At 52.4% G+C, this 22359-nt stretch overlaps 1 protein-coding gene across 1 annotated transcript; it reads right to left on the bottom strand.

The window, feature by feature from the left end:
* Positions 1 to 203: 203 nt before the first annotated feature.
* Positions 204 to 12098, bottom strand: LOC134489824 (H-2 class I histocompatibility antigen, Q9 alpha chain-like). Its single transcript, XM_063292693.1, has 6 exons — positions 11990 to 12098; positions 6171 to 6446; positions 5501 to 5776; positions 3795 to 4082; positions 779 to 868; positions 204 to 244 (listed from the first exon to the last, which is right to left on the bottom strand). Exons 1-6 carry the CDS (start codon positions 12057 to 12059, stop codon positions 204 to 206), a joined length of 1041 nt encoding a protein of 346 aa, XP_063148763.1. The 5' UTR covers positions 12060 to 12098.
* Positions 12099 to 22359: the final 10261 nt, after the last annotated feature.

The raw sequence follows: 22359 nt of genomic DNA, 5'->3' as shown, positions 1-22359 counted from the left end.
AAGAACAGCCTGGCTGGATTGCAAAGGGGACCCACCTCCCCCAGCTTGGTTCTTGGGAGGAAGAGGAAGGTAGCACAACTCTGCAGCTTCATGAGCCGCTTCTATGTTTGAACACACACACACTCACACACACAGACACAGCCCTCAACTGAGGCTGCCTCTGATTCCTGCTCTGACTTGGAGATAACAGGGAAAGAGGAAAATCACTCACTTGATGCTGCCTTGTAGCCATCCTGACGTTTCTCTGCAAGGAAAAAGCTCAGTCAAAGCTAAGAATAATCCACCAGAGACCATCCAATCTCTCCTCTGCAGGAGGGATAGAGAGCCCCAGGAGATGTTTTCACAGTTCTTTCGTCTCCTGGCAACTACTTTGAACAGACACAGGAAGAGCTTCAAAATACGAATGTATCCCCTGACCTGCCCCAAGAGAGACCTGCTGCCTCTGGGAGGGATGGAGGGAAATGGGGAAAGCAGCAGGAACAGCCGGGAGAGGAGGAGGATTTTCACTGAAATCCTTCTCTGCTGCCCTTTCACCAAAGCCTTTGAAAGGGACGGAACCGCGATGCCTCTTCCCAACCAGAAGAAGGCAGGACTGTCCGAACCGCAGACAGCCTAGTCGAGACTGGAGTCCCAGCAAGAGGCCGAGATTTCGGATGCTCCCAAAGAGGGCTGGGAAAACAGGGAAACGGAAGCCCAGAAGAGGCTCCCCAAAGGGAGGGACTGGGGAGGAGTCTCCCCCTCTCCCTTCACAGCCACCCAGCAAAGGTGGGACACTTACTGAGAAATACCACGATCCCAGCAATCGCAGACACCAGGAGAAGAACAGCCACAACGCAGCCGATGATGATGATGAGCCCCAGGTTGGATTCTGGAACTTAATTGGGAGAAAGAGCAGAGGATTGAAGGAGAACCCCAAACCATCGCTCCAAGTCGGGGAGAGACCTAACGCAGCCAAGGAACTACTGGGAATCGCCCAAGTTAAGAAGACTCAGGGCTCATCCTCACGTCCCTCGAATTGAAGACACCCTGCTAACCATGCTTAGCGGACATGTCCTCGTGACGCTGCCTTCATCTCCCACCAGCCCAGCACGAAGGCAGCTGACATTCACCTTTAGCTCTTCAGCTCAAACGCAGACGTTTGCAACCTTGTGACTCTCAGCAGGTTAACAGAAATAAAAACATCAAAAACACAATAATATAAAAAAATTAGTGAAACCACAAAAACGTTTTTGTTCTTTTTATAGACTGCCCCAATATGCCATGACTCTGGGCAGAAATGGGCAGCTCTCTGCACTAGCTTTTTTTCTTAAGCTTGAATGGTTGCATTTTATTATTTAAGGTAAAAGGGTTCATATCATGTATCTTTTTTTTTAAGTCCATGGTTTCATTTTGTTTCTCTCTTGTAGGGTTGCTCTGTCCCCCTGGAGGAGGAAAAAGGAATGAATCCTCGCTTCATGCACTCTGTCGTCTGGCCAGGAAGTGGCTGAAGGGAAACGGTTCCAGTCTTGGCAGCTGGAGCTTTTAAGTGCCAGGAAGGCAGCCAAGGAGGTGGGAATCCTCTTGTCTCACACCCACCCCGGGGTTAGGGGGAGGACCCCAGGGAAGGCCTCCCTGTCATTCAAATCCACGCCCTGCATTCAGGAACGAGGGCAACAGACCTTGCCTGTCTTCTAGGTGGCAGCCCTCTGCTTATTCGAAAGATGCTGTCACAAACCCCACCGCCACCAGCACTCGTTGCTCAAGGCTAGTCATGCGGAGCTCCTTCTATCCCCCTACAGAGGATTCGGGTTCTAGTCCCCGGTCAGCCTTGCTGCTCTCCTGGGAACCTTTTCCAGTTGCTCTGAATCTGTATTAACGGGTGTTGCCCAGAAGTGGACGTTGTCCTTGAGGCGGGCTCTGATGCTAGCAGAAGACAGTGAGAAAATTACCCTCATCCTTTGGAAGTTACAGTCTGTTTGAGGTAGCCTAAAATCACAGGTGCCTTCTCTGAAGGGACTTCATGCTTCCGGCTCATATTCAGTCTGCAATCAATCCCGATTACAAAATCCTTTTAGCAAGCCAAGTACCCCCCACCCAAAACTTGCACCCTTGATTTCTGTTTCCTAAGTGAAGAACACTGGACTTAGACTCATACAGTGGCAAGGAAGCGACCTAAAAGGTCATCCAGTCTTACCACCATCCATTAAAGTATTCAGACAGATGGGATTGTGCCTTTAGTATCTCATTTGAGATCTCCCATCCTTCCTGGCACTCTTTTCTGTCAAGTCTCTCTTCAATTTCATTCTGCTACTCTCAGCCCATTCTGCATTTGACTTCTTTCTCGGAGGATATTCGCTCACTCAGCCGGTTTTAAATCCTCTGCACATTCGGTAACTATTGGTTCTACCTATTCCTCCAAGGCAGTAAAGGGAACGTTGTAGAACGGAGGACGCAGGGCTGATTCTTCCGGCACCCGTTTGGTATCTTCAGCCTGATGAGGAACCATCAATGGGCACTCTTTGAGGAAGACTTTCAATCCAGCTGTGGATCCCCTTAATTGCCTGGCCATCCGACCGCTTTTAATGAAGCCGAAGAGGCTTTGGGCTGTCTCCAGAGGGAGCTTTCACTAGATGAAAGGCCTGATTTACCACAAAAATGTAATCCCACGAAAGATCCAGATGACCCTGTCATCTCTGAGAGATCACGTGATCTATCTGTTTCCTATTTCATTCTGATCCACAACAAATAAAAAATACAAAATTCCGGTGATCTGGGTGGTTCCCCGTAGCATGTGGGGGGAAAGTGTGTGGGGTGTTTGTGTCACCCCCTCGCCCCAGTTCTGGCAGGGGTGGGTAGTTGGTGATATGGTGATGTCCAACTTCTGGAGGGTCCTCAAATGGCTGAAGCAGATTTGGAGGATGCTAGAGGGAGGCAGGTTTGAGAAGGAGAACTTTAAGGTTCTCCTTTACAAAACTCATGAATGGCAGCCATGGCACTTGTGATCTGACACTTGGTAAAGAAACTGAAGTAGCATTTTCTTGTGCCTATCAGCATAAGAATAAAAATTGAACATTTTTTGTATGATTGGGAAGCTATCAATAGAAGATGGGTATTCTGCAGTTTTGGGAGTCCGGCGTAAAACATGTCAGTGGAAGTCACGAGCACAGGCAGAGTTGTTTGACAAGGGCTTTTTTCCTTGGGTTTCATGCAGAGCCTCAGGAATTCCAACAGATCCCTGATCGTAAAATAAGGTCTGCACTTCTTTCTTAGAGCAGCGACACAGGGAGATTTCCTTCTCTACAGGAAGAAAGCTGTGTTAGTCTCTGAAGGCAAAAAATCAGACTGGTGGCCCCTTTCCTGCCTACCGATGCCTCAGTCCAGCCACTCTGTGCATTGCATGAAGGCAGCTGCAGGTCACCAATGTTAGTAAAATCTGGTGTTCAGAAAAGGGGCTACCAGACTCCTCTGATTTTTGTACTTTAGGAAAAAATAAAATCTGCTTCTGGTGCTCAGCACAATGGCTGCTCCTCTGCTGGAGGCAGCAAACAGGGCAGGGAGGGAGGCTAAGAGAAGATCTAAGACCGTTTCATCAGGATCGGCCCATGATTCTGATGGGATTCTGCTGCTTCCTTTAAATAACCTGAAGCCAGTACTCTGGCCCATTCCCTGCAGGTCCACGAACCTCGAAAAAGGGAAAAACCAATGGATTAAAGCTCAAGTGAGCTCACATCTGGACACAGCTGGGGTCACGTTTCTCTCCCACCATCTTCCAGCCTGAAAAAGAGACAAGCCTTTCCCTCCCTGCCGCCTCTCACCCTTCACGGCCACAGCCACGTCCACAGGCTCCTGCAGGCCGTCGTGCTCCACGTGGCACCGATAGCGGCCTCTCTCCTTGGGATCGATCCGGACGCTGAGCCAGTAGTGGAAGGTCCCGTCCGCGTTGGGGGCCACAGAGCCACGGAGGGTGTCCTGCAGCCAGACCTCCCCGTCCCTCCTCCAGGAGGTGTCGATCTCCTTGGGGTAGAAGCCATCCACGCGGCAGACGTGTGTCTCCATCCCATCATCGGCCTCCGTCCTGCTGCTCACCGTCACCACCGGGGTCTCTGCAGAAACGGCACGGCCGGAATTAACTCCGAGCCCCTCCCGAGCCTGGAAGGTGGAGGGAAAACCTGACGGGCAGGAAAGCTCCCACTACTTAGTTGTAACGCAGGGATTTAACACTCCACACCCGCAGCACCTCCGAGAGTTTTAGGACATGCTCCGAATCTGGAGATGCTCAGCCACAAGGACTCCTGATTTTGAGTCCTTCATGGGGACTCAGTCTGAAAAACCTCCGGCAGCAAATTGAGGGTCCAAGGAAATTCCACAGGGACTGCTGTGAACTCTGACTGACCTTGGGCTGTTCCCTTCAGGGGAGGGATACTGGGGCTGCTCTTCTAAGTCCCCTTTCAGAAAAACAACACAGAGCTTTCTCTCTCCTGTCTGGGCCTCTTCCGCTCCCCCAGATCTTAGGCTGCTCCAGGCCTCTATCCGAGGGACACAACCCGAATTTCAAGAGGGGGAGAGCCAGAACCACAGCAAGGGCTCAGGGCTCGTGCAATCCCACACGGGTGAATTTGGAAAAGTGATCCTGTCTCTGGACGGCAGGCAGGGAGAAGTGATGCAATGGAGGGGAGACCCAGGGCAGGGGGGGCTGCTGGCAATGGAGGGGGGGTTCCCCCTGGAGCCAGAGGGATCAAGCAGCCCAGGGAGGGAAGGGGCGGAGCCAGAGGGGGAGGGGTGGGCTGGAGGGGAAAATAATAATGAACTCACAGGAAAAAAAGGGGGGAGAACATTATAATGTGAGCTGGAAGTCCTGTGGGGTGACAGAGCATCCCTGAAGGTGGGGAGGGGGTTGTTTTGAGGGGGGAGTCACCCAGTCAGAGTCAAGGGACCTGCTGGAGTTTTAAGAGGAAGAGCCACAGAATCCCTGGATTCTTCTCCCCAGGAAGAAAAGACCCCTCACCCGTGGCCTTTTATGCCCAAGTGGGGCCCTGGTGGAAGAGGTGCCCCCTGGTGGGGGGGTGGGAGGTGCACCGCCAGGGTCCAGGGAGGGAGGGAGCCCCCTGTGGGATGGGGAGGGAAGGAGAGTGGCTGGGAGGGAACCAAGGCCACGCGTCACCCGTGGCCACTCCTTGGCTAAAGGGGGGTTCGCTGAAGAGCCCCAAGCGGCCCTGTGGCCTCATCGTGGGCTGCGCACGGGACACCCCGAAGTGCTTCTGCTGCCTGATCCACACAGACCCCGCCAGGCCCTGATTCTGGCCTGCCCCACCTGCCGCTCGGGGGGCAGAGGCGGCGTTTCCTGCCCCTTTGAGGGCTGCCTGGCAAGGGGAACCAGAGAGGGCCTCTTCCCGCGCCCTGCGGAGCTGCTGGGAGGGCAGGAGGGGGATTCCTCCCCTGCGGACCAGGGACCCGAGGGGGGCCGAACTGGGCCAGGAACCGGCCAGGGAGGGGGAGAGTCGGCCTGGGCCCGGAGGCTCACCTGTCCTCAGCAGCGTCTCCCTCCCGTAGGACAGGTACTTCCCCAGCCACTCAACGCAGATTTCCTCCAGGTAGGCCTTGTCTCCCTGTTTATATCCTCGATCAGCGTCCCATTTCCTCTTTGTGACCTGGGCCTGGGGGTCGGTTGCCACCCAGGTGAGGATCTCCTTGTCGAAGGTGATGAAGGTCCTCCCGTCGTAGCCATACTGCCAAAACCCTGCTTTGCTCCCGTCTCCTCTGAGCTCACAGCCGTACATCCACTGCCAGGTGTGAAGGCCTGAAAGAGGGGGAGGAAGATGGTCTGGGGAGTCCTCAGGAGAGACAGACGCCCTCCCTGCAGGGACTTTGATGCCGGAGTCCTGAAGTTCATGAAGTCCTGAAGCTCCTCAGGTCCCTCTGGACTTGGTCTGTCTTTACCCCATTTTATATCACTCCTGGGCTATAGAATACGTTTTTTAACTTCAAAAGTGTTTTTGGTGACCGTGCTCTGCGCAGAGAACTTCTGCTACGGGGCCAGGATAGAATCTTAATTTTTTGAAACAATAAAAATATTTTTAGAAGAGCCTTTTAAAAAGCGTGGAAGCGGCCTGTCCCTGGGAGGGCCCCCTTTCTCCCCCTCCTGCTCCTGGGGGGGAAGGTGGGGCAGGAGGAGCCCCCCACCCATCACGCACCCTCGCTCTGGTTGTAGCGACGCCTCATAGTCGCCAGGTCAACTCTGAACACCTCCTCAGTGCCACGCGCTATCTGGGTGTTCCTGTCCCAGTACTGGGGGTCCTCCTTCCCCGCCTGCTCCATCCAGGAGACTCGAGGCCGCTCCCTCCTGCTGCTGCTGTCGTAGTAGACGAAGACTTGACCGTCCACGTACCCCGGAGCGACGAAGTGGGGCAGCCCCTGACTGGAGTCTGACATGGCGGTGTAGAAATACTTCAGGGAGTGCGAGGAGGAGCCTGGGAGGGAAACAGGGGGGCAGAGTTACTCTGGGGGGCTTCGGCTGAGGGGCCCCGATCTGATGGGGCACAGCAGGCCCCAATTCGAGGGTCTGGGGAGGAAGGAGGAGGAGGAAGACACCCAGGGAGAACTCGGGGGGCAGAGGGAGAAGGGGAAAGGCGGGGGGGAGGACGGAAGAGGAACCGGAGGCCGAGGGGGGCAGAGGGAGCGACCGAGAGGCAAAGCGGCGGCTTCTGGAGGGCCTGAAGGGTTGGGGGGCAGAGAGGGTGGGGGGCGAGAGCAGGAGGGGAGGGGAGGCTGGGCCGGAGGGGGAGCAGCACCCCCAAACCCCATCTGCCCCCCAACGGCTCCCTCCCCCCTCCCAGCAAGGCCTCCCCCCCACCCTCTCCGGGATTGGGGAGACTCTGCCCCAGAGAAGCCGCCATCACCCCACAGAAAGGAGGGGGGCCCCACCCCAGAAGCTCAAGAACAGCAGGAAACCCCACCTGGTCACCCCAACTTTCTGTTCACGGAAAAAAAAATTCTCACCTCACGGAGGGCCAAAACGGATTGATAATAGCTGCAGATTTGAGGGGAGATTTTATCAATGGGGGAGGAAAGGGGGTGAGGAGGCACCCGGGTGAGGCCAGAGGCCGTGGGACCCTCGGGGGGGGCAAACCCAGACTGCTGGCAGGGAGATGGGGCAGTCGGGGGGGCGAAGGGGGCGGGAATGGAGCCTGCAGCCCCCGGGGATCTTCCTGCTCACTCACACACACACACACACACACACACCCCGCTGGGAGGTTCCCCCTCCGGGCCCGGAGCTGAGGCCCCTGAGCAGGGACTGGCTTTGACCCCGGGACTGTGCCCCACTCCGCTTGAGAAATTGTATCTCCCGGTGGGAATAGCCCCGCCAGGCATCAGGAGGAGCGTGGCACCAGGCGTGGAAGATGGAAAGGTGTTACGCCATCCGGCAGACCCACCCTTTGGCCAAGTACCTCCTACGAAGAGACTGAAGTCAAGAAGGAGCTTCGAAGACTGTGCTGAGGAGATGCTAGTACTCCTCAAACAGAATGATTAAAAAGGTGGAAATCCCGAGTAAAACACCTTCAGAATTGGATAGAACCGCTGGAGGAGTTGCCTGGAGGTTCGGAGGAGGACTGGACGGCTTGGAGACGCTGAAACAGATTGCGCACTGCCTTGGCCAGAACTAAAGATGACATGGAGGAATGGGGGTTCCTCCCTGAGGGCAGGGGTATTTGCTGCGAAGGCGGCGACATTCAACCAACTACCCATCTCTAACAGTGCCCTTTGGGACCGACATGCATGCAGAGCGGCTTATTGATCGGAAACACCTTGGCCATCAATGTGCCGCGGCACTGGGCTAGGGTTATATAAATTTTATATTTCTATTAAATGTTTTTAACTTTTTAACTTTTAATTCTCTCCCCCTTTCTATTTCCTGCATGTCTGACATGAAACGAGACGAGAGGAATTAATGGGGCTCCCCCTCATTCCGCAGGAAATCTCACTGCCGATTGTCCCAAGATCTCTTATTTTCAGCAACACAATCCCGGCACGGAAACGTCATTCCCAGGTGCTTGCGAGGCACCAGGTGGACTCCAGATCAGGGCTTCTCAACCAGGGTTCCCCGAGATCACCGGGGGTTCCTGGGAGATCACAATTTATGTAAAAAATTATTTCAAATTTGGGCAACTTCACAGTAAAGAGGTAAGTTTCACTCTTTATTTTTAGTTCAAGAATGCTGTTGATGCATATATACAGGCCTACCCATGAAATGACTATAAGCCTGAATGTGCAGGGGTTCCCTGAGGCCTGGAAAATATTTAGAGGGTTCCTCCAGGGTCAAAAGGTTGATGAAGGCTGCTCTGGATCTAAAACCCTTGGTTCACTTTCCAGAGCATGTTCAGGAAGTTGTCCTCCTTCCTGGCCAATCCGGCACTTTTCTTCAGCAGCCCTTTGGAAATCACCCTCGACGCGCAGAAGCACAGCCTCCGCCAGCTGGAAAGGGCCACGGAGGTCATCTACTCTACCCCCCGCTCAGTGCGGGAACCCAAATGAAGGCCTCTTTCTTCCGCCCACGATGGCTCTGGCCTCCGCTTGAGCTCCCCAGGGAAGGGGGGCCCCAACTCTGGCCAAGGGGTTCCCTGGTCCAACGAAAACCAAACCTTAGCGGAAATAAATAAGGCATGGGCAAATCTAAAACTAATATAAAATCATCCCAGTTACAGCAGAGCTCCCATCAGACAACAGGAGAGTCAGGTAAAAACTCTTGGGACGTCTCCCAGCAGGGGTGGGAGGAAGGCGCTTTGCACATGGCTGTAACGCTGACCAGGGAGCCGCTTCCCCCTCCCGCTCCCACAGGGGCCCGGTCCTTCTGGGGGGCCTTTTCTGAACCGGACTTAGCTGGGAACAATTCCAGACCCACCGGGAGGCAACCTCCCCCCGACCCCCATTCAGTAGAATCACAAGATGGCGGCTGAACTTTTTTGGGCAGTCAAGGCACGTCGCTGGGTGTGCCCTTCAACTACCTGAGCCATGAAAAATCTCCCCACCCCCCCACCCTGGTATTCAAAGCATGAAAATCATACAAGGCAAACTTTATTCATGTGCCAGGAATAGTTTTAGGCCTTCTGGCAAGCGCCATGATTTTGTTGTCTGACTAATTCACCTCCAGCTGAGAGTCTGCAATATCGAGCCTGGGCTTGCGATGTCCTCCGAAGGCCAGTGGGGATCCCAGGGGGGATCGCAAAGAAAGGCAGAAATGCCCCTTGGCCAGCTTCGGAGGACGGTGATCTGGCCTATCCAGCTCTCCACGTGATCAGTGACTATCAGTGTAAAGGCCTAGAGCAGGGTTTCTCAAACTCAGCCACTTGGACTTCAATGTGGACTTCAACTCCCAGAATTCCCCCTCACCCCCAGGAACCCATGGGATGTACCCAGCCTGGCCCCACCCACTGAGGCTGCTTGGGAGATTGATTGATTGACATTTCAAATTTAGTCACCAGCCCTCTCACTGAAAGAGCAACTCTGGCGGTTTACAATAAATCAAACATAAATTCTAATTTAAAATACAATAAAACAATGTTCTCAAAGAAGTAATATATTCCAGGGCATAGATGGTAACCAAAAAGTTCTTAATCTATGGGATTAATGCTTCTAGATTTCTTCTGAGTAACTAATTTTGTTAATCAAAAATGCAGATTAATAGCAGAGTCCCTGCTGCCACCACCAATCTTTGGGGGTGGGTTGGGGGTGGCTCATCTGGCGTCCTCCCCCAACCTCAGTCTGCCTGTGGAGGGTCCCGTAACCTGGGGAGCCCTTCTGGGGAATCAAAGATAAACACGGAAAATGATTTCAATTTCTATCATGCAAACTGCTGACCTTGGAGCACCAAAGAGTTTTCAGCCCTTCCTTGGGAGACAGACCAAATTCACAAGATGTGAAGAATGCCAACTTTTAGTAACAAGTACAAAAAAGAACAGGTAAAATCACATTTTGTTTTAAATGTGAAAATACAAGCATGGAAAAGATAAGACTGCAGGGCTGTCCAATGACCAGGAAAACAACAGCTTGTAAGTTGGTTAAAAGAATCAAAGGAAAATACGGTGCTGTTGGGAAATTGGTGAAACTGGAAAGTCCGCAAGGCCACCCGCTGGCGCTGGTCTACTGCATTGGAAAAACAATCCCTTGTGGGAGCTCTTCAGGTCAGAAATTCTTCCAGGGCACCAGAGATTTTCAAGATCACTGACAGTATTTATTTGTGCATAACCTGGGTCTGCACGGAAAAAGGCAGGACCTTCCCAGCACAGAGAAATAAATACCAAACTCCTAATGCACATTCCCTCCCGGGCGGTTTCCCAGTCCTCCACGGTCCCAAAGCAAAGTCCTCGGCGTCCTCCTTCCTGCTCCTCCCCACAATTCCAGGGGCTCATCGGAGCTGTGGGGGAGATGAAGCCCCAGATCCACTTCCTGTTCTGCGGAGTTTTCAGAATCCAAAAGGATCAGAGTTTTTCCCTAATGGCAGGAGAGGAAGGGGGAGGGGAATCTGACTCTGCACATGACCCAGAACATGCTTCTTTCCCTTGTGGGGTTGAGAATCAAGAAGGTCTGAAATCTGCCTGAGAGGAGAACCGGGTGGAGCTCTATCAGGCGGAGGTTTTCCAACACAAATTCCCCAAGAAATTTCCAACTTTCTATTCTTCCATCTCAACCCCTTTTTTGTGTCCTTCTTGCAGGAGGGGACAACTAATTCTCCTCCTCCTCCTCCTCATCGAAATCTGATCTTGCTTTATTCAAGAGCAAGTCATAAAAACTACTACAAAACCAGTACAAGTCACAATTTAAACACACCAACCAGGAGACACCTGGTTGCCCTGCCCACGTTGGTGGTGGTGGGGGTTTCCTCCTGGGTTCTTCCTTGATTAGGCTGTGGCTTCCTGCCTGATTTGTCTGCTTGATTGTTTGTCCCCTTGGTGGTTCCTTGCTGGTTTTCCGCTTGATTGCTTGTCTGGTGTTAACCCCTGCTTCTCTGGGCCTTGGCTGCTGGGGAGGATGCCTTCTGGCCTCTTTCTTTCCTTCTTAGCTTTCTTATTTAACCTCCCAAACAATTGTACAATTCAAGGGATTTTATTTATGCGTCCAAAATCCGGGACCCATAACTCCCGTGGGAATAACATTGGGCACATTTTATAAACCATCTTATCACATAAAAATTACCACAAACCACTTTATGACGTAATACAAAATGTCACAAAACATTTCCTGTGGGCAACTCCTGATGTTTGGGCTGTTTTCAAGCCAGAGGTATCTCTGAATATCTCCCTGAATTTTTAAGAACTTTCCCAGTGAAGCAGCATTTCCGGGATTCTGCATCGGGGGATGTGGCGGTTTGGGACGGGTGGGAGAATTGAGGACAAGGTGAAAATCAAGATTAAGGTTCTTTATGAAGAAGATGCAAGGAGCCCTTCTCCCTTGCCTCTCAGCCTGCTGCATTCACACGGCAACCTTAGCCCGATCGCTCAAGCGCACTAGCCTCCGCGTTTGCCAATACACGGAACCGACCCGAGAGACGGGCCGGGTCCTCACAGCACCAGAAGCCAGAAAGAGCAGCAAAGCCACCGCCGAAGGGAGGTCATACGACCCAAGCTGAGCGGTCGTGCGAAGGCAGCCAGGAGCTTTGTGGACCTGACCTGGTCACGGGAGACGCTGCCTTAAGACAACCTCCACTTCGAGGGACGGAAAGAAGCGCGCTTGGGGCGCCCAGGTAGACTTGGCTGACATCTGGAGGGGGGACCCTTGTCCGGTTCCCAGAGTGGCTCTCCGGGGGGGTGGGGGGGAGCGGCAGCAGAGCCCCACCCACGCTTTGGGGCCTGTTCTGAAAGGAGGGGGAGAGGGAGCGGACTAGAAAGAGGACCGAATCGGGATGCTATTTCTGGGGACAATCTTTTGGGGGGAGAAGAAGAGAGAGAGAGATTCCCTGGACGGATTCCCACCGGCAGAAAAAGGGGCTGGAACCCCCGACGCCCCCGAAGGGACTCACCGAAGCCGCTCTCCACCAGGGCGACCGCCACCAGCCCCAGAAGCAACGGGGGCGCAGGGCGCAGAGCCATCCTGAACGCAGACCTCGACCAGCGCTCCGCTCCGGTCCAGTCCCGGGCGAAGAATCAGGAGCTCAACCTGAGACACACCCTCAAAATCCAGAGCGAGCCGGCGATTGGCCAAGCTTAACCAGTAGGAAAAGAGGATTCCGAAGCCGTCTGTGGTTGCTAGGCAGACGGCGAGCCGCAACCGGCGAGAGAAGCTGGGAAAGGAAAGCGAAAGTTCCCTCGGCGTCGCCATTCCGGGAAACCCCCTCCGGGGATGCCGCGTCTTGGGGGAGGGGCGGAACTGCGGGCTCGGAAAAGCGGGGGGGAGGGGGGCAGGCCGTGGGGGGGCCTCCCTCTCCGACTCCGCGCAGCCCCCCCCAGCCGGGGATGAGCGGAAGGGCCGAAACCCCGAGCGAAGTTTCTCCCTGGCCAGAAACGCTCAGCGGCCCTTGCGGCGCCTTGAAGGCGGAGACGGGCCTTTCCCGGAGGGGGAAAAGGTCGGGGGTGGGGTGGGGGGGTGTCCTTTGGTGTTTCTTCTGGGGAATCGCTGGACTAAATCAATAAAACCCTCTTCCGGTTTTGATAATTGTAATTATGATTGCCACATTGAGCGGATAATGAATTGTTGCTGCTGCTTTTACACTTCCTGTGATGAGCAAAGTATGAGTAAGATGCGAGGGTCTTTTCAGGGCTTGAACCATCTCCTGCTCTCTTCTGCTGTCAGCCTCCCACCGAGCATGTACAGAGTGCAGATTAGGCCGGGCCTGTGGGGTAGAGGAGTGCTGGGTGAGTCTCTGGCAACTGGCCTTCTGCAGTGTGAGCCACACCTTCAGATCCTCTTTTCTCTCTGGGTTCGCAGCAGGCTAAACCTGCATCTGGTGCAAACGGGGATTCACACACAAAACGCTTTGGGTCACAGAAGGGAAAAGTCACCAAGGCTGCAGCTAACCCGGTGTGAGAATGTTGTGCAAAGGCGCCAAGCAGGCGTATCACTGGCCCGGTTGAATCTGCCATGCCAACCAGCCTCTGTGGGCCTGGAGGATCCCTGGCAGAGGACATGCCAGGCTGCTTCCTGGACCAGGAGGTGGGAAAGGAGCCGAACGCGAGGCAGGCCGAAGCCGCTCAGGGCCACCTTTGCCTGTGGAAATTGGAGGGGGGAGAAGCGCCTGCCCTGCCCTGCCCCAGCGTTGGGGGCCTCTTTCTCCAGGCACGCCCCCCCCCCATGAAGCTGCTTCATCTGGGGAGGCCCTCGCTCCATCCAGACTCCCCCTAAACCCACCCCCTGGCCTCCCCAGGCTCCTTCCCAAGGATGCCTGGAGTGTCCTTCCTGAGCGTGAGATGAGTTTCCCAGCCTTTCTCTCCAGCAGTCGATGACTTGTGGGTCCCCTCAAGAAAGGAAGTGCATCTAGAGGAACTGGGAAGAAGGGCCTCCTCCGTGGTGGCTCCCTCCCTTGGAACATCATCCCCTGCAGGGATAAGATTGGCCCCCACCTTCATACTCTTCCTGAGGCCCTGAAGACAGGGTTTCGCCACCGGGCCTGGGGATCCCGGGTTGATGCGGAGCCCCTCAAGTGGTCTGTTTGAATGCATTGTTGCTGCCGGGTGGTGGGGGGAATGTAGTGGGTTTTGTATCTGGGGTTATATTCACTGTGCCTGAATTGGGCAGCCATAGAAATCTCTTTAATAACAACAACCCTCCAAGGTGGGCCAGGTGGGTGACAGCGGCTAAAGGCTTCCCGGGGACAAAGGAGCCAAGAGCAGCTTGCCTGGAAGTTCCTCAGGCAGCCCCCAATTCAGGACCTGCACAACTGATGTGTATCGGGGAGCCCCAGGGGGCAGATCTTCCGTCCTGGGCTGGAGCGGTTCCCATCGGCCACGGCCTGGCTGGATCTCCTCCTCTCTTCCACCCCCCCAGGAAAGAAGCTCAGAGGCAGGCTGGGGAGTCCCGGGCCTCGCACAGCCCTCTCCTTTCCTCCAACTTCACGCTGGGAGCAACCGCCGAAGAATGAGAGAGTGAGAGAAGCTCTGGCAGGGATGCTTCGTCTCAACTTGCTCATTTGAGGTCAGTGCAAATAAATCTCATGCAAGGATGGAAAGACTATTTGAACATTTCCAAACTCTCAAGTGTGTTGGGAAGACGGCAGCAGGGCCGCCACTGGGGAGGGGGCAACCAGGGCATGTGCCCCAGGCGCTGCACTGATGGGGCGCCACAATGAGCACTGGAGGGTTGCCAAAACGGGTGCGGAATCCACGTTTGCCCCGGGTGACACAGACCCTAGTTGCGGCCCTGGACAGCAGTTCCTGAGTTAATCTGCCAAAAGTGCTCAGACTCATCCTTTCTTTTGGGAAATTATTAAGTTTCCTTGCCTCAAACCAGGGGAATGGGTGGGCTCTTTTTAGACACTCCTAAACGGGCTGCCTTCTTTTTCCAGCCCCCCTCCCAATTGAAGATTTTACCATCTCAGTTAGCTTTCGGCAACGGCAGCTTCCACCCCTGTTGGCACCAACTCCCAGGATCCCCGAGAGGCCTGGCTTGGCTACGCTGACTGGGAATTCTGGGAGTCGCAGTCCCAACCCTCCTGACCAACCCTGATTTGGGTTGAGGCAGGGAAGGAAGAAAACACCCTTCTCTTTCTTCGCTGCCTGGAGTTTTATTGCACCACACGCGGTTCCGAGGACGCCTCCGGTGCAGAGAGGGGGCAGTTCGGGACTGGCGGCAGCGGCCCCCGGCCAGCCTCCCCAGAGCAACGGAGAGCAAAAGGGGGACCTAAAGACACGGGGGAGCTTCGCAGGGAGGCTCCGGGTGGGAAGGCTGGCCTGGAGCGTTTCCGGGCTCAGGCTGGATCGAGCGGGGCGGGGCCTCCATTCGGCCCCTCCTCTTTCAGGAGGCCTTTTTCCCCCATTCCCCGAGTTTTTCCTGCTGCTGCGCCGGGCGCCCCTCGTCAGACGGACATCCAAGGGCGGGGGGTGGGGAACAGTCTGTTTCTTGGCGAGGCTCCAAACCACCCGAAGGCCGTCGCAGCTTTCGCTCTTGCCCGGAGAAAGGCGGTGTCATGTTCACTCTTTCAATGTACTTCAAACATCGTAACGTTCCCCATGCCATGCCGCTGACGCGTGTTTTTGTCTGGGAGGGAGCTGCTGTGAAACCCTGTACCAAGCTCTGTATGTGAAATCAGGACAATGGAACGTGTTTGGGTTATTTTCTCTGTTCAAGGACTTTTCCCGCAGACCACGAGGAACAGTTAGGAGCACCTGGGATTGTGGACTGGAGAAGATTCCAAGGGGGGAGGGATCTCGTTTTCACCGAAGGTTTCTAGTTTGAATTTACCCACGCTTTTACCATTCTCAGCTTTCTTTGTGATCCTGCATGCTGTTCTTTAATAAATCAGATATCCTTGAATTTCTGCTTGAGTCTGATGGTGTTTTAGAATAGACAATCATTACAGGCGGGGCGGCTTGCAGGAGCTTTTGGCGGGGACCCCCCACGTCACCCACCCCGCCCGGGCTGTCCCGCAGCGTCCCCTGTTGCCCCTGGAGGGTGAAGCCGCGTCTCTGTCCGAGCCTGATTTCCCCGAAAGGGCGTCTCGCTCCCCAGTGACCAAATCCGCTTTCGTTCTCCACCCTCAGAGTGGCTTCGTTGACTTCCAGTGGCTTCTATAAACAAGAGGAAGGCCCTCTCCCTTCTCGCACTGAAGATGTTACCTAACTGGGTAACAAAACGTCTGCAAGAAAACAACCAAGCTCAGAGAACACCAGGGACTCCACCAGACTTGTTTTCTGAAATCTTTTTTTTCCATGAACAATCTCATTCGCCCACGGAAGAGCTCCCTAGGCTCTAGCAACGGCGTAAGGGGTTGTCACCTAATGTGCTGACGTCTTCAGAGTTCTCCTGCGTGACTTCCCAGTGCATCGTTCTTTGCGTGGGTTTAACACAGCCCATTCCGTCTTGTCCAGGGTTACTGCCGTGTCATTCAGATTCACGCCCCCCTGAAATTATAAAGCATGCTCCCTGCAGTCTTTTCACCCAGAACTCATTGTAAATGTAATAAATAATTAATATTCTGTGCCTCTTAATTAACAGTTAAGAGGCACAGAATATCATCCTGGAGAACCGGTATCTGCACCAAAGTGTTGAATGTGTTCGGGGAGCCAGCCAGCTAATCAGACTTGGCCTGGTCCAAAATACCCCATTCCATTCCCCATCCTCTCAATTTCTGGTCCAATTCATTTGACAGCCATCTCCCTAGAGCAGTGTTTCTCTCTATATACATTTATCTATTTATTGTTTGTTTGTTTGTTTGTTGAAGAATTTTCTGCAGAATTAAAAAACACAGAAACGTAAAGAGAAAATTAGAAAAGAGAAAAAAAATGGCCACATTTGCTAAGGCTGCTGGGAATTGTAGTTCAAGCAGTCCCTGGAGGGCCACATCTCAGTGAGCCTCAACCAGAATCTCACCTACCTTGGCAAGAGGGGCGTCAGCTCTTTCTGGCTCTTCAGAAGGAAGCCCTGAATCGGAAAGACTTGGGGACATTATTCCACCAGCTAAGAAAGATGACAAAGGATCGTTCAGAACAAGGATGACCAGCATGAACTGGTTCACACTTCCTACCAAGCTGTGGTTTGCTTAACCATGAGCAATAAAGCACAATGACTGAGTTCACACATGCTAAACCATATTATGGCTTAGCACAGTGAATGAACACAATCTGCCTGCTCATTATCCTAACTGGAATGGACAACTGGAGCCCCATGGAATCCCCTGTCATATGTTACACCTCTAACATAAAGACTAAACCAGCTTGGCATAGTTTTTTGGGGGGGGAACAACGCCTCCAATTCCATTAGTTCCACCCACATGCACATCACAGCTCCTCCCACTTGGCAGCTGCAGCTGTCACTGCGGGCCTTGCACCCCTCAAAAGCCATTCAGCGGGATCCTGGGTCCCCAGAGTCAGCCCACCACTGTCTTAGCCTGTCCCGTAGATGCAAAATATTATTCCAAAATAATTTCTACAAAATCATCTCTCAAGAGTAGAAAATAGATGTCGCTCATGGTTGAACCGTTGGGTGCTTGGTTGTCTTCCTGCAGTTGTTTCATTCACATCAGCAGCACAATGTAATGTCTGCAGGAAAACAACCAAGCTCAGAGAACACCAAGAACCTAAAAATCATCTCTCTCCTCTTGGGCCAGGGAAGAAGAGCAAGAAAACCCACCTCTTCATTCATTCATTCGTTCGTTCGTTCATTCGTTCATTCAGGCTGGGGAAGAAGAGCAAGAAAGCCCACCTCTTCATTCATTCATTCATTCATTCATTCATTCATTCAATTTGTATAGCCGCCCATCTCTCAGGCAAGACTCTGGGTGGCTCACAACCAGTTACGGTAAACTCATGATCCCCAAAGGACATCAGGGAAAATGATGGGAAGATGGGAAAATGTGTGGACAAGATGGGGAAATGTGCGCATCTAAAGATGCCTGGGTCAACCACAAGAGCAGATAACTTTCTCAAGACATGGAATGCCTTCACAGACAGATAAGCCATTATTACGGGTATTTGTGAGGCTAGCAACAACAGGAAAAGGCTCGATGTAACATGTCACCCATCTCAATTTTCTACTTGGACTGTGTTGTGGTTGATTAGGACTCCTTTTGAAGGTGTGGAACTGGAAGGAATTCATTTCTTTTCTCTGCTCCCAGTGCTTTTAACTGGACGCTTGATTGATTGATTGATTGGGCGATGTCAGGTGAACGTCGACTTTTCCTTCCTCGTTGCTTGCATCCTTCCGACATCATGACCTCAGAGCTTCGTGTGCTAAATGCCTGCGTTTTCACATCATGCTAAACTCTAAACCTGGGTTGGCAAAGCACAGTTGTGGTGCTGACATAACGGGAGACCAACAAAGTAAATTTAAAAAAAAAATTAAAAGTCAAGATAATGGCAGAATTTCCACCTGTCACGGGCACCATCTTTTCGACCACCCCCTGTGGACACCCCTGTGGCTTAGTGTGATAGTTTGGCTGAACCATAAAATACCCAAGGACATTTCAGTAGAGTCCAACATGTTGTGGGAATGAAGCCAATGTATATAAAAGTTGGCAACCATGTCACGGATCCCTTTTGATCCTGGAGGAGCAGGAGCAGGATAATATGTACAGGCTAAAACTTCACAAGCTTTCACATTTAACCTGGAAGGGATTCCCATCAATCTGAATGAGGATTACTTCAGAATAAAGACATACCCCACACTTTAACTTCCTGCCTTCAAAGGGATAATAAAGCAAATTCAGAGGGAGGGAGGGAGGGAGGGAGAGAGAGAAATTTATTTTACTGGATTTGTTAAGGCTGCCCAACTCCAAAAGACTCTGGGTGGCATAGAATAAGTCCAATACATATATTAAAATCACCAGTTATGTGTTGCTGTTGGAAGTGCTAGGGAAGATTAATGCCCTTTCCCCCAAATAGGTAGTTCTGCAACAGCCCTGCCCAATTCACCCTTTCTTCCAGATCCGCTGAACTCCGACCACCAACCGGCAACTCTGTTACGGCTGGGGATAATGGGGATTGGAGTTCAGCCCATCTGGAGGAGCGACCCGGTCAGGGAAGGCTCCCCACTAACCGCCGCCGCTGGGATCACAGCGGATTTCCGCAGACCGATCCCAGCCAGAGAGGCGCCCACCCGCTCGGGCATCGGCAACCCACCCAAGGATTCGGGACCACAATTCCCATCAGCCGCAGCCCGCGTGGCCAAGGGCAAGGGCACGGGCAAGGCAAGGCAAGGCAAGGCAAGGCAAGGCACGGCACTCCGGGAGCCTCGTCCAACTGGTCTGCAAGGGGCCAATTAGCGCCCCGGACGGCTCGCCTTTGCCTCGCTGGAGTCGCGCTCCAGGAGCGCTGCGACGGGCGGTGCGCCGCGGGGCTGCCCGGCCGAAACGCTCGCGCTCAGCTCCCTCCGCAGCCTGCTTGCGGGAATCGAGCTTTCTCCGGCCCAACTCGCCCGGCTGCCCCCCGCGCCCCTGCTTCTTCCTCGGCTTCTCCCCGGCCGCCCAGCCCAGCCCAGCCTGCCGCTTGAAGCTCACCTCTTCCTCGCAGCCGGGCAAAGGCGAGCATTTCTCCTCCCCGCACCTCAGGGAAGAGGAGGGCGAGAACGCGACGCCACTTCCATGTCCACCGTCCTCTTCGAAGGTCCCAGGTCCTCTAGGAAGCCGAGATTAACCCTTTCAGACGTTCTCCCGCCCGCCCTCCGCGACAGGGCAGAAGAGCGGGCGGGAGAGATGAACGGAGCGCGAACCCAGCTGGGGTCGTTCGACTCGCCTTGCGAGGAGGAGGAGGAAGGAGCATCTGGACCCTCCAATTTCAAGAATAGGAAGATTTATATCAGTGTTTCTCAACCTTGGCGACTTGAAGATGTCTGGACTTCAACTCCCAGAATTCCCCAGACAGCCATGCAGAATTCTGGGAGTTGAAGTCCAGACATCTTCAAGTCGCCAAGGTTGAGAAACACTGGTTTTATATATTCGCTCACCTATAGAGACTAATCTTCAGCCCACAGAGGATAATACGTGTGTGTGTGTGTGTGTGTGTAAGAGTCCCTGGCATGCAGCCATGGTGCCTTCAAAACCTAGACACCATGTTTGAACTGATGCATGGCTGAGGGATTCTGGAAGTTGAAGTCCACCCCCTCAGAGTTGCCAAGGTTGAGAAACAAAGCTCTAAAAGTAGGCTTATGGCCGATTGTTTTTGTGCATGGTAACTGCAGCGAGGTTACTGTACGTACAAAGATGGAAAGACTTCGAAATATCCACAAGGGAGGAATGGTTGGTGATGCTGACAGAATTTGCAGAGATGGCAACATTGATTTGTTTGATTAGGGCAGGGTTTCTCAACCTCAGCAACTTTAAGACTTGTGGACTTCAACTCCCAGAATTCCCCAGCCAGCATGCTGGTTGAGGGATTCTGGGAGTTGAAGTCCACACACCTTAAAGTCGCTGAGGTTGAGAAACACTGGATGAGGGAAAAGACAAGAACTATATTTTTTAGTGACTGGAAACCCTTTGTAGACTTTTTGCTGAAAATGGAAAAAAATGAACTTGTGATTTGCAGGTTTGAGGATTAGAAAGGGTAGAATATGGAAAGAAGGGAGCCATGATGTAATCTGAGAAAGAGAGGATAAAATGTAAATGCATTTATAACTGCTGCAAAGAAAATCCAAAGCCACTTATTTTTCTTTCTTTTCTATTTACTTATCACTTTCCTTTTACCCTTTTCTTTTTTAAAAATTCGTATTGTTTTTACTTTGCAAAAACTTCTTTAATACAAATTAATTTAAAAAAGAACCATTGCTCAGCAGCCTCATACGTTAACATACATCTGTTCCCAAGTGGTTAGCAAAACAACGTTGCTGAAGAAATTGGGAGCTTGGGGGGCCGATGACTAGGAATTCTGGGAGTTGAAGTCCACACACCTGAAAGTTGCCCAGGTTTGAGAAACACTGGTTTAGGCTAATCCTGAGGAGGAACTCAGAAATGATTGATTGGTCACAGTACGTGCTGTCAAGCCAATATCAACTCTTAGCGACCACATAGATTTCCCCGTGATGACCTGTCCCCATCCTGGTCTTTCAGGTTTTCTTGAAGATTAAACCTGCTCCATTATGGATCTTGCTTCATTTAATACTAGGGGGAAAAAAATCTAGCGGGAAACTCACCATATCAGCTTCCCCAATCTGTTGCCCTTGACATATGTCAGATCACAACTCCCCAGTCTCTCTGTAAGCAGGTTCATGAACCACACTGGTAGGAATTCTGGAAACGGAAATCTATCACATCCCTAGGATGCCAGATTCAGGAAGCCTGCTACAGCTGTTGGAACATGGTTCCCAGAATCTCTGAGTCAACCATGTGGCCTGGATAGCTTTAGATTGCCTCCCTTAAGATAAAATTATAAACTTTTGGGGTTATTCTGCAACTTCTAATAACCTCAGTACATACATAAATAAATTGCAGTTCTAAAGCTGTTCTAAGGAATAACATAAAAAACACCAGCTGTAACTCATCCCAACCTCCTTTAAAAAAATCACATTTTGTAACTGAAGCATAGTTATAATTTGAATACAGTAGTCCGGTGTTTCGCAGCTGAGAAACACTGCATTAGTCTAACAGGTTTTTCTCGTTTTTCAGTAAATTTCATATTATTCTTTTTTTGCTATAGTTTTCTGATAATGAATTAAATTGCTTGTGTTTTTGAGGGCACGGTGGCATGGGTTTTCTCCTGTCTACATTCTTGGATCTTGTTTCATTCCATGGATTTAATAAAATTCAGTTCAACTCTATCCAAGTGGCATTTTTAACATGTTTGGTGCATTTCTGAAGTTTCTGGAAGAATCTTTTGTTTTATACAGTAGTCCTTTAGTGCTGCTTTCAAGGCAGCAGTAATAAAGGGATGAAGGGGGAAAAGTGGTACCAGGGCCATTCCAAATTGGGTGTGCATGTGTGGGTGTGCCTCTGAGTCACTGTCGACTGCCAGCGACAAGGTTTTTCAGAAGTGGTTTGCCATTGCCTCCTTCCTAGGGCTGAGCGAAAGTGACTGGCCCAAGGTCCTCCAGCTGGCTTTGTGCCTAAGGAGGGACTAGAACTCACGGTCTCCTGGTTTCTAGCCTGATGCCTTAAGCATGACACTAAACTGGCTTTCAGGACATCCATACTAGACTCTAGGAGACTGTGAGTTCTAGTCCCGCCTTAGGCACAAAAGCCAGCTGGGTGACCTTGAGACAGTCACTCTCTCTCAGCCGAAGAGCCAATCAGCCGTGGTAGGAGAGTCCTAGTCCCGCCTTAGGCATGAAAGCCGGCTGGGTGACCTTGAGACAGTCACTCACTCTCAGCCGAAGAGCCAATCAGCCGTGGTAGGAGAGTCCTAGTCCCGCCTTAGGCCTGAAAGCCAGATGGATGACCTTGGGCCCGTCACTCTCTCACCCAAGAGCCAATCAGGTGTGGCATGAGAGTTCTAGTCCCGCCTTAGGCATGAAAGCCGGCTGGGTGACCTTGAGACAGTCACTCACTCTCAGCCGAAGAGCCAATCAGGCGTGGTATGAGAGTTCTAGTCCCGCCTTAGGCACAAAAGCCAGCTGGGTGACTTTGGGCCAGTCACTCTCTCTCAGCCCAACCCACCTCACAGGGTTGGTGTTGTGGGGAAAATAGGAGGAGGAAGGAGTATTAGGTATGTTCGCCACCTTGAGTTATTAATAAAAGTAACTCCTGGTTTCTAGCCCAGTGCCTTAATCGCTAGCCAGACCGGCAAATTGGACAGCCCCCTGAAAAACATATTT

This window comes from Candoia aspera, chromosome 2, assembly GCF_035149785.1.
Source record: "Candoia aspera isolate rCanAsp1 chromosome 2, rCanAsp1.hap2, whole genome shotgun sequence".
In the NCBI taxonomy this organism is placed as follows: Eukaryota; Metazoa; Chordata; class Lepidosauria; order Squamata; family Boidae; genus Candoia; species Candoia aspera.
This window is presented reverse-complemented; position numbering and strand designations above follow the sequence as displayed.